Source organism: Bombus vosnesenskii, unplaced genomic scaffold (assembly GCF_011952255.1).
Source record: "Bombus vosnesenskii isolate JDL3184/JDL3185 unplaced genomic scaffold, Bvos_JDL3184-5_v1.1 scf7180000013367, whole genome shotgun sequence".
Taxonomy (NCBI): Eukaryota; Metazoa; Arthropoda; class Insecta; order Hymenoptera; family Apidae; genus Bombus; species Bombus vosnesenskii.
The window spans coordinates 155257-167354 of NW_022883000.1; the positions used below are offsets into that span (position 1 = coordinate 155257).

The window sequence follows — 12098 nt, forward strand, 5'->3', positions numbered from 1 at the left end:
AGCAACTCAAATGGGTGAACGCGAACTTAGCGTCATTGGGAAATATACGACGCAATTACGCGCGGATCTATTATTCGGTTTCTAAAATATGCAAGACACGGCCGAAGTAAATTTCGGATTTATCGCTCAATCTCAACTTCATAATGGCTCCGTGGAACTTTTCGTGGGGGCTGAACTCTTCGTCCATTAAAACGAGATTTATTATTTCGTTTGTAAAAAGCGTAACTTAAAAATCCTTAAATTGTTACGATATTGGCTAAATTATTGAAAAGTTACAGAATATTTCGTGTCATGCTTAAGCTTGCAATTAATATGGGAATAATTTTCTTATATTTTATGCAACGAAAACCAGCCAATTTCAGTGCTAATAGAACGTTACAATTTAACTATTACAGTAACCAATAATGCACTATCACTATGTTAGTAATATTCTGCTTCTATAAATAGAATATTTAAAATAATATCCCATATTCGTAATTTTTTAATATTGTAATGTATCGTAATATTTATATTCATATATATGCCGAAATAAATAAATAGCGAAAAATTGTACACTGAATATATAAAATTCTATAAAAGTAATGGTAATTAAAAATGACCATCCAGAAAACTTTTCTATTCCTTTGTCTGTCGTTGCCCACGTGATAGTTACTATTGTTAGGATTTCCTATATAATTGAATACTTAATTACACATGTGTGCTAATTATCAAACTATAATCTGACGTATCAGTAATTATGACATATTTGGCAACGAGGTAAAACGGAGGTAATAAAATAATGACGGAGAAGAGAAAAGTCAAGACGACATAAAACATTATCGTAATTAAGCTCTTGCTCTTGAACTTGAGCTCCTTAGAGGTTTTCCGAGGCACTGAAATTCCCGCATACCCGTCAACGTCTAATGAGGGGATTGCGGATGAAGATTCAGGCTGGAAAGGAGCAATTAGGAAAACCGTGTTTGCTCTAGCTCTTGAAGGATCTGCGCACAATAGCAACTTGATGATTTTCGATTATTCGCGAATAATATAACGACATTCTCAAATACAAATTTGATAGTAAAAATCTTTTGTTCGTTATTATATAGATCGTACAGTTTACAAAAACACGTTTTATAACAACGTGACGAACTACGTATTTAGCTACGTGTTTCTGTCGAGTAAAAATGAAAACGATGGAAACTTTCAGCGGAGAAATGATTTTTCAACCTAAGGTGACAAAATTTTTATAGAATTCGTTATTTATATTCACAGTTTTAAAATCACAACGTTCACTTTTCTATCCCCTTGATTGAAAAATGAAAGAGAAAGAAACGAAAGACAGAAAAAATATAAATTTCGCGTTGCCATACAACAAAGCCGCCTAACTAAAATCATCCTCACCGAAATCAACCGAGTGAATCCTTCAGCATCGTCGACTATCTCAATCCTGCTCGTTGGAGGCAAGAAAGATCACCGGGACAAAATTAAACGACCTCATCATCATTAGAACGCGACCACCTAATTACCGGGAACGTCTTAGACGCGGTGACATCGTCGACGAGCACAGACAATCGAGCTACCGAGTGGAAGACGCGAGACAGCCTCTCATCCCTACAAAACCATCCTCCTCACCATCCTGTACCCAGTTGTGTCTGTGTGACGACCAAGTCAGAGAGGATGAGACGGATCTCTGTACACGGGGGTGAAAGCTTATTAATGGGGGATGGTCGAGGGGGGGCGGGGGTAAAAGGCCTAGAACAGCAGCTAGAGGAAGAACGAGTGTACACGGGCCTTGAAAGCTGCTGCTCGAGCTTCTGCTGCTCGTGGCTGGATTGTTTGAGGTGGAGGGTGGAAAAAAAGTAACAGACTCCCGGCAAATAACCCCCACAATGTTCCCTGTAGGCGTGGTCTGGCTGTATGGTGATGGCAGCGTTCGGCCAATCAGAATTCCCCGAACAACCCCGCCGTAGGCTAGCCTGGTCGAATGAAAAAATATTGACCGTGGCGAGGGGGTATTCTGCGGTCCATTTGGGGGTTGCGGAGGTGAAACACAACGTCGGACTGATTGCCAGGAAAGTGGCGAACGGGGTGCAGGGGAGTTGGATACCGCCGGGTGAATACCCCCCTCGTCACGTACGGGATCATTAGCCGGATATCCTTAGTCCTGCTCGCCAACCCTCTCTGATAGCGGTGATCCTCGTGCCTGACATCATTATCCTGGGACGCCGTTCAGCGCCAGCGCGGTGAGACCATCCTTCGAGGCCATCCCTCGTATCGTTCCAGTTCGGTTCCTCGTGTTTTGCCCTTCTCTCCCGTGTGTTTGCCGATACCGTGTTTCGCCACCTAACTCGTATAGTCGGAATCGTTTGCACTGTGATGTTGGTGCGGCAAACACGGTTCTACGATCGAGTTGCATCTTCGTGACGTGATACTTCGACGACGTGGACTTGGTGACGGAAAAATTGTTCGGAAACTGCGGGACCGAGGTAGATTAAAAATCTGGCATTAACTTTTAGAAACATGGACGATTCGTGGTATGGTTCGCCGTAATATCTGTGTCAAAGAAAGATATTGTTTGACATCAAAGTAGTTGGACTTGGAAGATTGATTTGTTGATTTGTTGGATTTCGAGTTTTGAGGTTGAAAAGTGAGTTTGCAAATAGGAATACTTTGGACGAGTATGGAGCCGAACGATCCGTCGGCAAGATTGACCGTCGAGGATTTGTCCGACTGCAGGAGTGAGAGCAGTCACTCGGAGAGCCAATTGAGAGCCTTCCAAGACTATGAACGCATCAAGGAACTGAACTTATCTGTGGACAAGTCAAAGGAAGATCCTGCGATTGAACCTAAAGACTTTCATCTAGGGTTGGAACCTGGTAGAACCTCTATTCGTTCGTCCTTCGACGAATTTGAAAATAGTAGCAGGAACCTTCCACTATCATTGAACAAAGGCAAGGATTTTGGTTACATTACCGGTAGTTTAAACGAGATGGCCTATCCCTTGGACAGATCTAGTGAAAATGACGAGTCTCTGGAAACGGCTAACCTGTGCAGGACCAAGAATCCGACGGCCAAGGATTTGTTGTTCAATCTTCGCGAGAACAGGCACAAAAATGCTCACGCAACGTTGTCTCTCGATAGGTACGGCAAGGATTTGAATTTTGCTGTGTCAGAGAAGGATATCAAGGACTTTGGATTGCTCAAGAATTACAGTCTGGATCGGATGAAGGAGTTTAATCTGTCGTTGGATAGGATGAGGGATAGCCACATTGGGAATTTTGCTCTGGAGAGACTTCGAGGGGGAGCTGGATTGCTGGAAAATCCACCGATATTAGAGCATAATGAGTTGAAAAGTATGCAGATGCAACCGAGGAACCAGGATTTGGAAGCTATCGCGTTGGAACGTATGAGAAGATCGCACTTGTTGGGAGCCGATCTCTCGGCACAAAATTTGTCCACGCAGATACCACATCCGCATTCTATCACACAGATGCAGCACTCGCAGCAGCAACAGCAACAACAGGCTAAGTCGTTTACTATCGACGCGATTCTTGGTTTGAGGAATAATCCCAGGGAGAAACGAAGTCAGCAGCAACAGTACAGAAAGCATCAAGGTGTTTGAAATGACGTTTTTGATGGTTTTTTTAGATTGTTGCATGTTGCATGAATTTCATGACGGGAGAATCGTAGGAATTTTAAGTGAAATTATTGAATGAATTCCAGTCATTCGAAATTTGATTCTTCTATGCTCCTGATCTTTTTAAAGTTTTGAAATACAGAGATTTTCATTGAGTCGTGAAGCTCCAAATCTGATAGTTGAATTTGGTCATTTTAGACAGTACAATAATCCGAATTTGTAGAGTGTAGAGTTGTAGTTTTAGATTCATCATAAAAATAAATCGTACATTATTTAATAATATATTAAAATTAATTGTCAAGGATATTGTCACACTATAACGCGTTTACTATATTTGTTATTTGTTTATATAGTTAGAAATACAATTATTAACTATTTTTTAGCGCAGGTATATTATGAAAATTAATTAAAGTAATCAGAATTAAAGAATGATTCAATTATGTATGCAAATCTTCGGCAGATTATTATTAAAACAGCTTCTTGTAAATTAGTTCTATCAAACTTCAGGTGTATTTTCGCTAAAAACAAATGCAAATAGCGTGACGATAGCTGTGGTGAAAATCTTGCTGTCAATCGTGCTCATGATCTGCAAAATTCTCGTTAACCTGAGAAAGAATCGAGGAATATCACAAATTTTGATAATAGCATCTCGGAACCTTTCCCATCGTATTACTAGGAAAATATCATCGTATTTTAAAAAGTATCTGTTTATCATATTGACAAATAGTATAAAATTCTCGGTAGTTAATAGATATTTAGCAATTATTATTCCATCATCCATCTTCCATCATCAAATATATATTTTTTCAATTTGACATTCTAATTTAAAATTAAATCAATAGATACAGATTACAAATTACCAATACGAATAAATTGTATAACAAGCTTGAATTCGCCTATGGCATAGATGACAGATATTATAAAATATACATAGATTATCGTACAAGGAAAGTTTCATTGCATGAATACTTACATAATTACAATACTACATTTCTTTATGGTTAGAATATCACGAATACTAAACATAATCAGTGGCACAAAGTACAATATTTGAAAACAAACTATCCAAATTCGCATCCTTCTATTAATTACAAAGAATCCTAAACTAAAAGATTTTAAAAATTCCAAAGCAAAACTTGCAATTCTCTGTTTTAAAATGTCCATAAAATTGCAGCTCCCGAATGTGTTAAAGAAAATAACATAAATTCAATTGCTAAAATTGAATTCAATCACCTCAGTTTCTAAATATAACGCGTATCGCTCTCCACATAAAAAAAATTGAATCATCGGCCAGAAAAATATCACGAAGAAATTTTACCACCCTGAGTTGTGCTAATCTCAAAGAAGCGATCAGTCTATAAATATCACGCACCTGGCAATCGAAGAAAAGAAACAGAATTTTAAAAAAATCATATATTCAGAAGGAATTACTTTTCTCTACATAAAAAATCGAACCGTAGGTCAGGAAGGCGGGACGAAGAACGGCGGTTCAAGCTCGTGCTCCGGCGGCGGCGGCAAGCTAAAGAGGGTGCGTACGATCTTCACTGCGGAACAGCTGGAACGGTTGGAGGGAGAATTCGCGCGACAACAGTACATGGTCGGACCGGAGAGGTTGTACCTGGCGCACGCACTCAGGCTGACCGAGGCCCAGGTGAAGGTGTGGTTCCAAAACCGACGCATCAAGTGGAGGAAACATCATCACGAGCAACAGAGCCAAAGGGTGCACGAGTTCCAACGGTCGCTGAACTCTTCGCTGGAACACGAGGACAGTAACGAGACCGACAAATGGTGAAAAGAGACCGCGTTCCTCGATCGAGAAGCACCACTTCGTTTCTTCGTTTCCCCCCTGCTTCTTCCGTTTTCCGATCTTAGAAATATTCGACTGCTCGCGTTCGAGGAGGGCTTGATCGACGGCCAAGGACGATTCTCTCGCGGCTTCGACGCGCTTTGACCATTTTTCAAAAGGATTCTACCGAATACGTTCGATCGTATTTCCAAATAAGTGTTCCTTCGTTTCCAACTCCCTCGGATGAGTCTCTGATTCTTGCGAAGACTTTGAGGTCGATCCTTTTGAGGTTAGATTGATTTCGTGTGGAACATGAAGAGAAAGGTTGCAGCAACGTAGAACGTTGATAGTCTCGTGGAGGAAGTTGTAGATCTTGAGGATATTATACTGGAAATCAGATTCGTGCGGTTTTGAACGAAGGTTTAGCAAAGATAAACTCAATGTTAAGATTGATGTAATCGGAGGAGGAAACGATTCGTTTACTTTTGAATATTGAGATCTTGGATGGATTTTCAATGAAGATTTTGAAGGATTCGTGAGCCTTGTTGGAAAGGAAGATAGGATTGATTGATTCATTTTATTGTTCGATCTTTGGTATTGTATCGACACCATTACGCCATGAGGAAATAAAAGACACAATTTTTTAAACGAAATATGTAAATTATCGTCTAATAAGTGTAGAAGTGAAAGGATTACTGTTCCACGATTCTTTCCCGGACGCTGTGGACGAACGACGAAATTTAACGATGAAACAAGTAGAAAATTACAAGTCAAAATGCATCCATTCGCATCTTGACACGAGGGATCTCCCTGATTCGTGTTGGAGGCATACGCAGAAGAGGAGTCAGTCTTTTCCGATTAGTAAAATCAGCAAGTGAGTATTTGAACGTCTAATCAATTTTTCTTTGAGATTTCTAGGAAAATTTGGAAATGTAATTCTTCTAAGCCCCATCTTTAAAATTACACGTATTATTTAATAGAATACTACTAGTTTATAAAGAATATAAAAAATAGGGGAAATAGAAGAAGCATCGTAATTAAATAGTTAATAAAAATAAAACGTATCTTTTATATAAATGATTTATGCAAGATTTCTATGGTTTATGATATTCTTATGGTTTATATATTCTATGAACAACATATTCATTCAACGAGTTTCAAAGATTTCGCCTAACTCTGGGATACTATAATATTATAAAACTGCATTTCCCCTTTATTTTTATTTTAGCTATTCTAATATTCCAATCTTAACTCATTTAAACTTGAGTTTTATATTAATAAAGTGATGTCTTCTCTAATCTTTCGCTTACTTTTCATGGTTATAGTACAACAATATTCCATATTATATAGGATTAATGAAATTGTGTATAGGTGTACTATTACACAGGGTCAAAGAATTCTATTCCTAAAACGATTTAAACATAACTTTCGCCAGAAGCTAGGAAAAACACTTTCTCATGGGAATCTTCTTAAGGAATCCGGAATCGACCACAAACTACTATTCCTCGTCGACTTCTTACAAGCCACAGAAGAGTCACGTATGTTCCAGTCTGACGTACCCGAAGAACACGTCGGTTCACAGTACCGACGCACCGCATATCCGGACTCATTCTAAACCCAACCGAGATAAGCATTCCTCGAGTTATTCCTCGAAATTTTCATCGAAGGGGAAGACCCATTATGACGATGAGCTGGGAGATATCGATAAATTGAAATTTACCGACGAAGGATTAGGAAATCTTATAGAAGGCCATATAGTAGAAGACGTTGAAGAGGAACTTACAGGTTTATTTTATTTGAGTTTCAAATTCTTTAAGTTAAATTATATTTCTGTGTATTTGTAATCCGATACAAATAACATACTATAATTTTCGTGATGCTATGAAATACAACATATGGAAAGAGAGAGAGAGAGGGAAAGAGAGAGAGTTTATAAAACTTGGAATTTTTCGTGGCAGAAGACGATCGCGAAGTGCCAGCTGAATTCTTGGACAAGGATTACGAGGAACAAGAAGCGGATGATGAAATAGACGACGAATCTGACGGGTCACCGCAGACTCATAGATCTCCGAAAGGAGGTAAAACAGAGGCATTGCTGAGACAACAGCGATGGGGAAGCGTAGAGCAGCAGCCAGATACGCGAAAACTTCGTTACCAGCAACATGTGGCTATGATACACAATCATCCTTCATCCCCCAGGTAAGATCGGAAATTCTTTGAAAATGTTTCAATCTTAAGGAGGTTGACACTTCCGTGTTATTTTACTTACTAATTTGGTAGCCTTTGATTCTTACAATCATCGTCTGTTTTCATCATTTTACATTACTTCCATAAACACACTTTGAAGTTTTAGTTGAAAACATCGTCTTCACACTATTCGAATAAATTTAGTACGTTTTTGAAGATACCAGATTTTAGAAGCATATTACATTGTTCATAAATTATATTTATATACACACAATTTAAATCCTGCACACATAACGATAAAATCAGACATTTTTCTAACAATAAATTCAAACCAATGGAAGAAGAATATCACTGTTAAGAATCAAACCATAGTGTTGAAATTATTTGATGAACGGGACTCGTTTCATTTATGAAGCAAGTTAAAGATCTTCGATTCGAAATGGAAGATCGTTATTTTGAAACGTAGTTCCGATTAGGTACTACCGCAACGTGGCTGAGCACGAAGTACCCGAGCCCTTATCAGAAGAAGACTTCGTCCGAACGTCGCTGAAAAGTCCGCCGAGGCGGCAACCTGCGAACTATCGCCAATGGTCGTCATCGAGAAACGAACCTGATCGATACGACGACGCGACGACGTTGATCCATACGACTCGACGAGCCCGTACTAAACCGGATGTGGATCGGCTGATAGAGTCGGAATTGAACAGAACGAAAAGGTGCAATCGTTGTGGTAACCTGTCGAGCAAAAAGAACGAACCGCCTCTGAAGAATAGCTGTAGATTCGACGATTGTGCGAATATTCCTATCAAGGGACCAATCGGTAAGATTCTGTATTTAATTCTGCTTTTTGATATTGTATCGTTATACTTTGGAATTTTGGGCATTGTATTTTGTATTTCATTATACCGTGTCATGGAATACATGGATCATACTGACAGTTTTTGCGCATTTATACGAAATTTTAAAGTGAAAAATTGCACGGGAAAATATTTGACAGGTGAAATATTTTTCTATAGAATCTGTACTTCTCAAATAATATTTTCAAAAATATGAATTTGCATAAAAATATACTGTCTAGTATATGCATAAATGAAACAATGTAAGATTTTGATTCTAATTAAACTTTGTAGTACGTACGTTAATGAACAGACATAGTAAATTATAAAATAAAAACGATAAAATACTCGTCTCAAGCAAGCCACAATTTCTTAACCGATTACCATTTCTTCTTTCAAATGTTCAGGCGACGAGTCCGAGAACCACGAGCAAACATTCTGCGGCCGCTGCAACGTGAGGTACAACTCCAAGGATCCCTGCGGTGCCACTGACATCCCGTCGCCCTTATACACCATGAAATCGCGCAAATCCCGCGAAGTAAAATCCCCAACTATCTACGAGGTGCCAGAGCAAAGCCAGGACAAGCTCTCGACCGACTATCCGCGATCCTTATCGAGATACCAAAGAAAACTTACGGACGCGTACACGGAAAAATTGAAACGGTCGTTGCACACTTCTCATGGTACTGCGCGTACATCTTTTCGACACGTTGAATAAAATCGTTTTTTTTTGACTCCTCGGAAGATCAAAGAAGAAGAACAACGAACTGAGAAGATTGTATAAGCGTTGGACTCGAGAAAAAAATATCGAATCGAATCGTGTGAAAAGAATTTAATCATTGAAGCAATCCCACGAACATTCTAGTAACATTTCAGGATCGAAAATCCTTTCCCTCGTTTCCATGCGATTCTCGCGACTATTTTCGTATAAGGAATTCGTCCCTGTATCGCTGTTTAAGGATGTGTGTGTCGAACAAGGTAGAAACAAAGTCCATTTCGTTGCAACTCATCAACGTGAGAGACTCGATCCACGAGAGCAACGGAAAGGCCATCGTAGAGCAAAGAATAAAAAAAAAAAGAAAAAAAAAGAAAAGAATCGCTCCTATTCGATCGTTTCCCTTCTACTGGTTGTGTAATATATATTTTTGTAACTGTCCTCTCGGGTCTTGTAGATGTTACACTGTACGTATTGTCCGAGGCTAACGTTAGTTGCACGATGTACATACGCATTAGGTGAAATCGATTAGATTTTAAACGTGACCGTCAAAAAAAGAAATCTTTTGCTTCACGTCTTCGGTGTTCGATGATCTTCTAAATGGTAATATCACCGTTCCCCTCGGCACGAAATCGACTGTATATACAAGACACCCACGATTTCGATTACGATTTCTGTGTACACATGTACGCGTACATGTTCGCAAGAAGAATAAATCCTCGAATCTGTGCACCGAGCCCAGTCTACTTTATCTCGTCCTCATATTATTCCTTATTGTTGCGATTGATTTTTGAAATATTATTAGATGAAAAAGTTGTTTGACAGAAGAGGCAAGATGGTAGAAGAAACCGGAGGAAAATGATATTCCGTACCTCCTAGATTGATTTTTAAGACTGTCCTAGGGAGAAGAATAATTTGGTGAAAGTGGAAGCACGTTGGGAAGAGTTGGAGAGAAAGGTAATGGATGAATAATGATTATGCAACATGGAAGTATCCCGCAGTGTATTCCAATTTCATTTCCAAGTTTCTTTCGAAAATAACAAATTTTGAAAATTAAATATATAACATTTATATTTCTTAAGGAAAATTCAAGGATTGGAACACGCAAGGTTGATTTGCAGAACAACAATATTTAAAAACTATTTCTTAAAAAAGGTTCGAAAATTAAATAGGAAAATCTGTTGTTTTATGAAACATAATTCACATTTCTTCCAAAATTAGTGAAATTCAATATAAAATAATAAAATAGATCAATACAAAAAATTAATCAGAATTTAAGAAATACGATTTAAAAGTCAAAAACAATAAAATACAGAGAAGAATCCTAGAAAAATCTGGAAACATCACAAGAACAAATTTTTGAGAAACTATAATTAAGATTCAACATGCAAAGCAATACAAAATATAATCCAAACAAAAAATCCATAAAATTATTCATGAAATTTCAAAGGTTAAAATTTTAATATGTACTCTTAGAACCAAAAATAAACCGGAAACAGACTGGTTTCTCGGTTAAGAACGGGTAGAAGAACAAACCCCGGAGGAACTTTCTCCGAATCGTCTTTTTCCGTGCAGCAATTGGTACTAATTAATTAGCGGCGCGTCTTACGTTCTTTCCGTAATTTTATTCGCGAAGGTACGAGCGGGGTGCAGCTTTTTGTCGAACCACAAAGGCGGCTGCTTTCGCCTGAGCTTTTGTTTAAATATTAATAACGCGGGGAAACTCTGTCGCTCTCTGACCGCGGGCGGAAGGCCGTGCTTTGTTCAATTAAACTTAATATCTTTATTATATCGGAGCGTCGAAAGCGGATATTATTTATTGCGGCGAAAGTCGGGAAAACGGGTCGCCGTGGGATGAGGAAGCCAGCTTTCCCTTCGAAACCGGGGTTCTGTTGTTTTTCGTTCCGGCGGAAATTGGTGGGGAATTAAATCTTGTATATAGTTTCAGATTTATATAAGGGTTTAGAAGAAGCATACAATCGCTGTATTGCCATGTTCATTTAACTACGCTGTTATCTTAGAATTTCTATATCTCAATATCGCTCTCAACAGTTGTTATTAACGAATCAATATATATTATATTTTCCATTCGTATAATGTTTTATATTTATTCTAATATTTTTTATGTAAGGAGGACTGTAGTATATTTGGATTCATTTCAATCATTTGGATTTCAACTATGTGAATTTTTTATCATATCTAGGAATAAGTACATTATTTGAACTGTGGTTAGTCTAAAGTAGTATACAAAATTTTTAAAAACATTCGTTTCTAGCTTTATAATTAATTACTATGTATATAGACATCACATGCAATCTTATATTCGTCTACCTTTGTTTTAATCTAATTCCGAAAGAACTTTTCGATATCAGTATAATTGCTGAAAAAAGGACTACGAAAAAATGCTGAAGTAAGATTTTCTCTCTCTGCCTCTGCTGATTCTAAATTCCACGGAGCCAAGTAGCGTAAGCAAATCGAACGTCAGCCAACGTGAAACGGGCAGAAAATTGTAATCGTCGCGAGATATCCGCGCGTCCATCCGGCAACGAAATTCCATGATGGAAAAATCTGACGCGGATGACGTCGGTAACTAATATTCGCTCGTTACGTGCAGCCCTTTTGTCGACGTGATAAATTAGCCGTCGACCCATGTCAAAGGGCCACAAAGAAAGCAAACCTTCGATGGAGAATCATACGAACTTCGCTATCAAGCTGGAAGCATCAGTAATATCGATCGGGAATGAAAGATGCCCCACTGTCTAATCTGTTTGTCAAATCGGCCTCCGTTCGATGCAACGTTTGCCTCCATTAGACAATAATCGCGTTAATAGAGTCGTGACTAACATTAATTCCTTCGACTCGATGTTTCGGTTCGATTGTGCAGGTGGTAAGCCGATATGGAAGTAAGCAATCTCGTTCTTGAAGCGCGAACGACTAGAATTGTTTTAAATTTGCTCT

The 12098-nt window shown here is 38.5% G+C and overlaps 2 protein-coding genes across 3 annotated transcripts; both read left to right on the forward strand.

Annotated features, from left to right (window-relative positions):
* The first annotated feature begins 2079 nt into the window (after positions 1 to 2079).
* LOC117237276 lies at positions 2080 to 5432 on the forward strand. Its single transcript, XM_033501053.1, has 2 exons — positions 2080 to 3593; positions 5077 to 5432. Exons 1-2 carry the CDS (start codon positions 2660 to 2662, stop codon positions 5406 to 5408), a joined length of 1266 nt encoding a protein of 421 aa, XP_033356944.1. The 5' UTR covers positions 2080 to 2659; the 3' UTR covers positions 5409 to 5432.
* A 696-nt stretch (positions 5433 to 6128) lies between these two features.
* Positions 6129 to 9503, forward strand: LOC117237275. 2 transcript variants are annotated; one of them, XM_033501051.1, is made up of 5 exons: positions 6129 to 6276; positions 6877 to 7187; positions 7361 to 7601; positions 8066 to 8409; positions 8833 to 9503. In XM_033501051.1, exons 1-5 carry the CDS (start codon positions 6149 to 6151, stop codon positions 9141 to 9143), a joined length of 1335 nt encoding a protein of 444 aa, XP_033356942.1. In that variant the 5' UTR covers positions 6129 to 6148; the 3' UTR covers positions 9144 to 9503. The 2 variants fall into 2 exon arrangements, with proteins under 2 accessions (XP_033356942.1, XP_033356943.1); XM_033501052.1 differs by having other exon boundaries at positions 6194 to 6276; positions 6838 to 7187.
* Positions 9504 to 12098: the final 2595 nt, after the last annotated feature.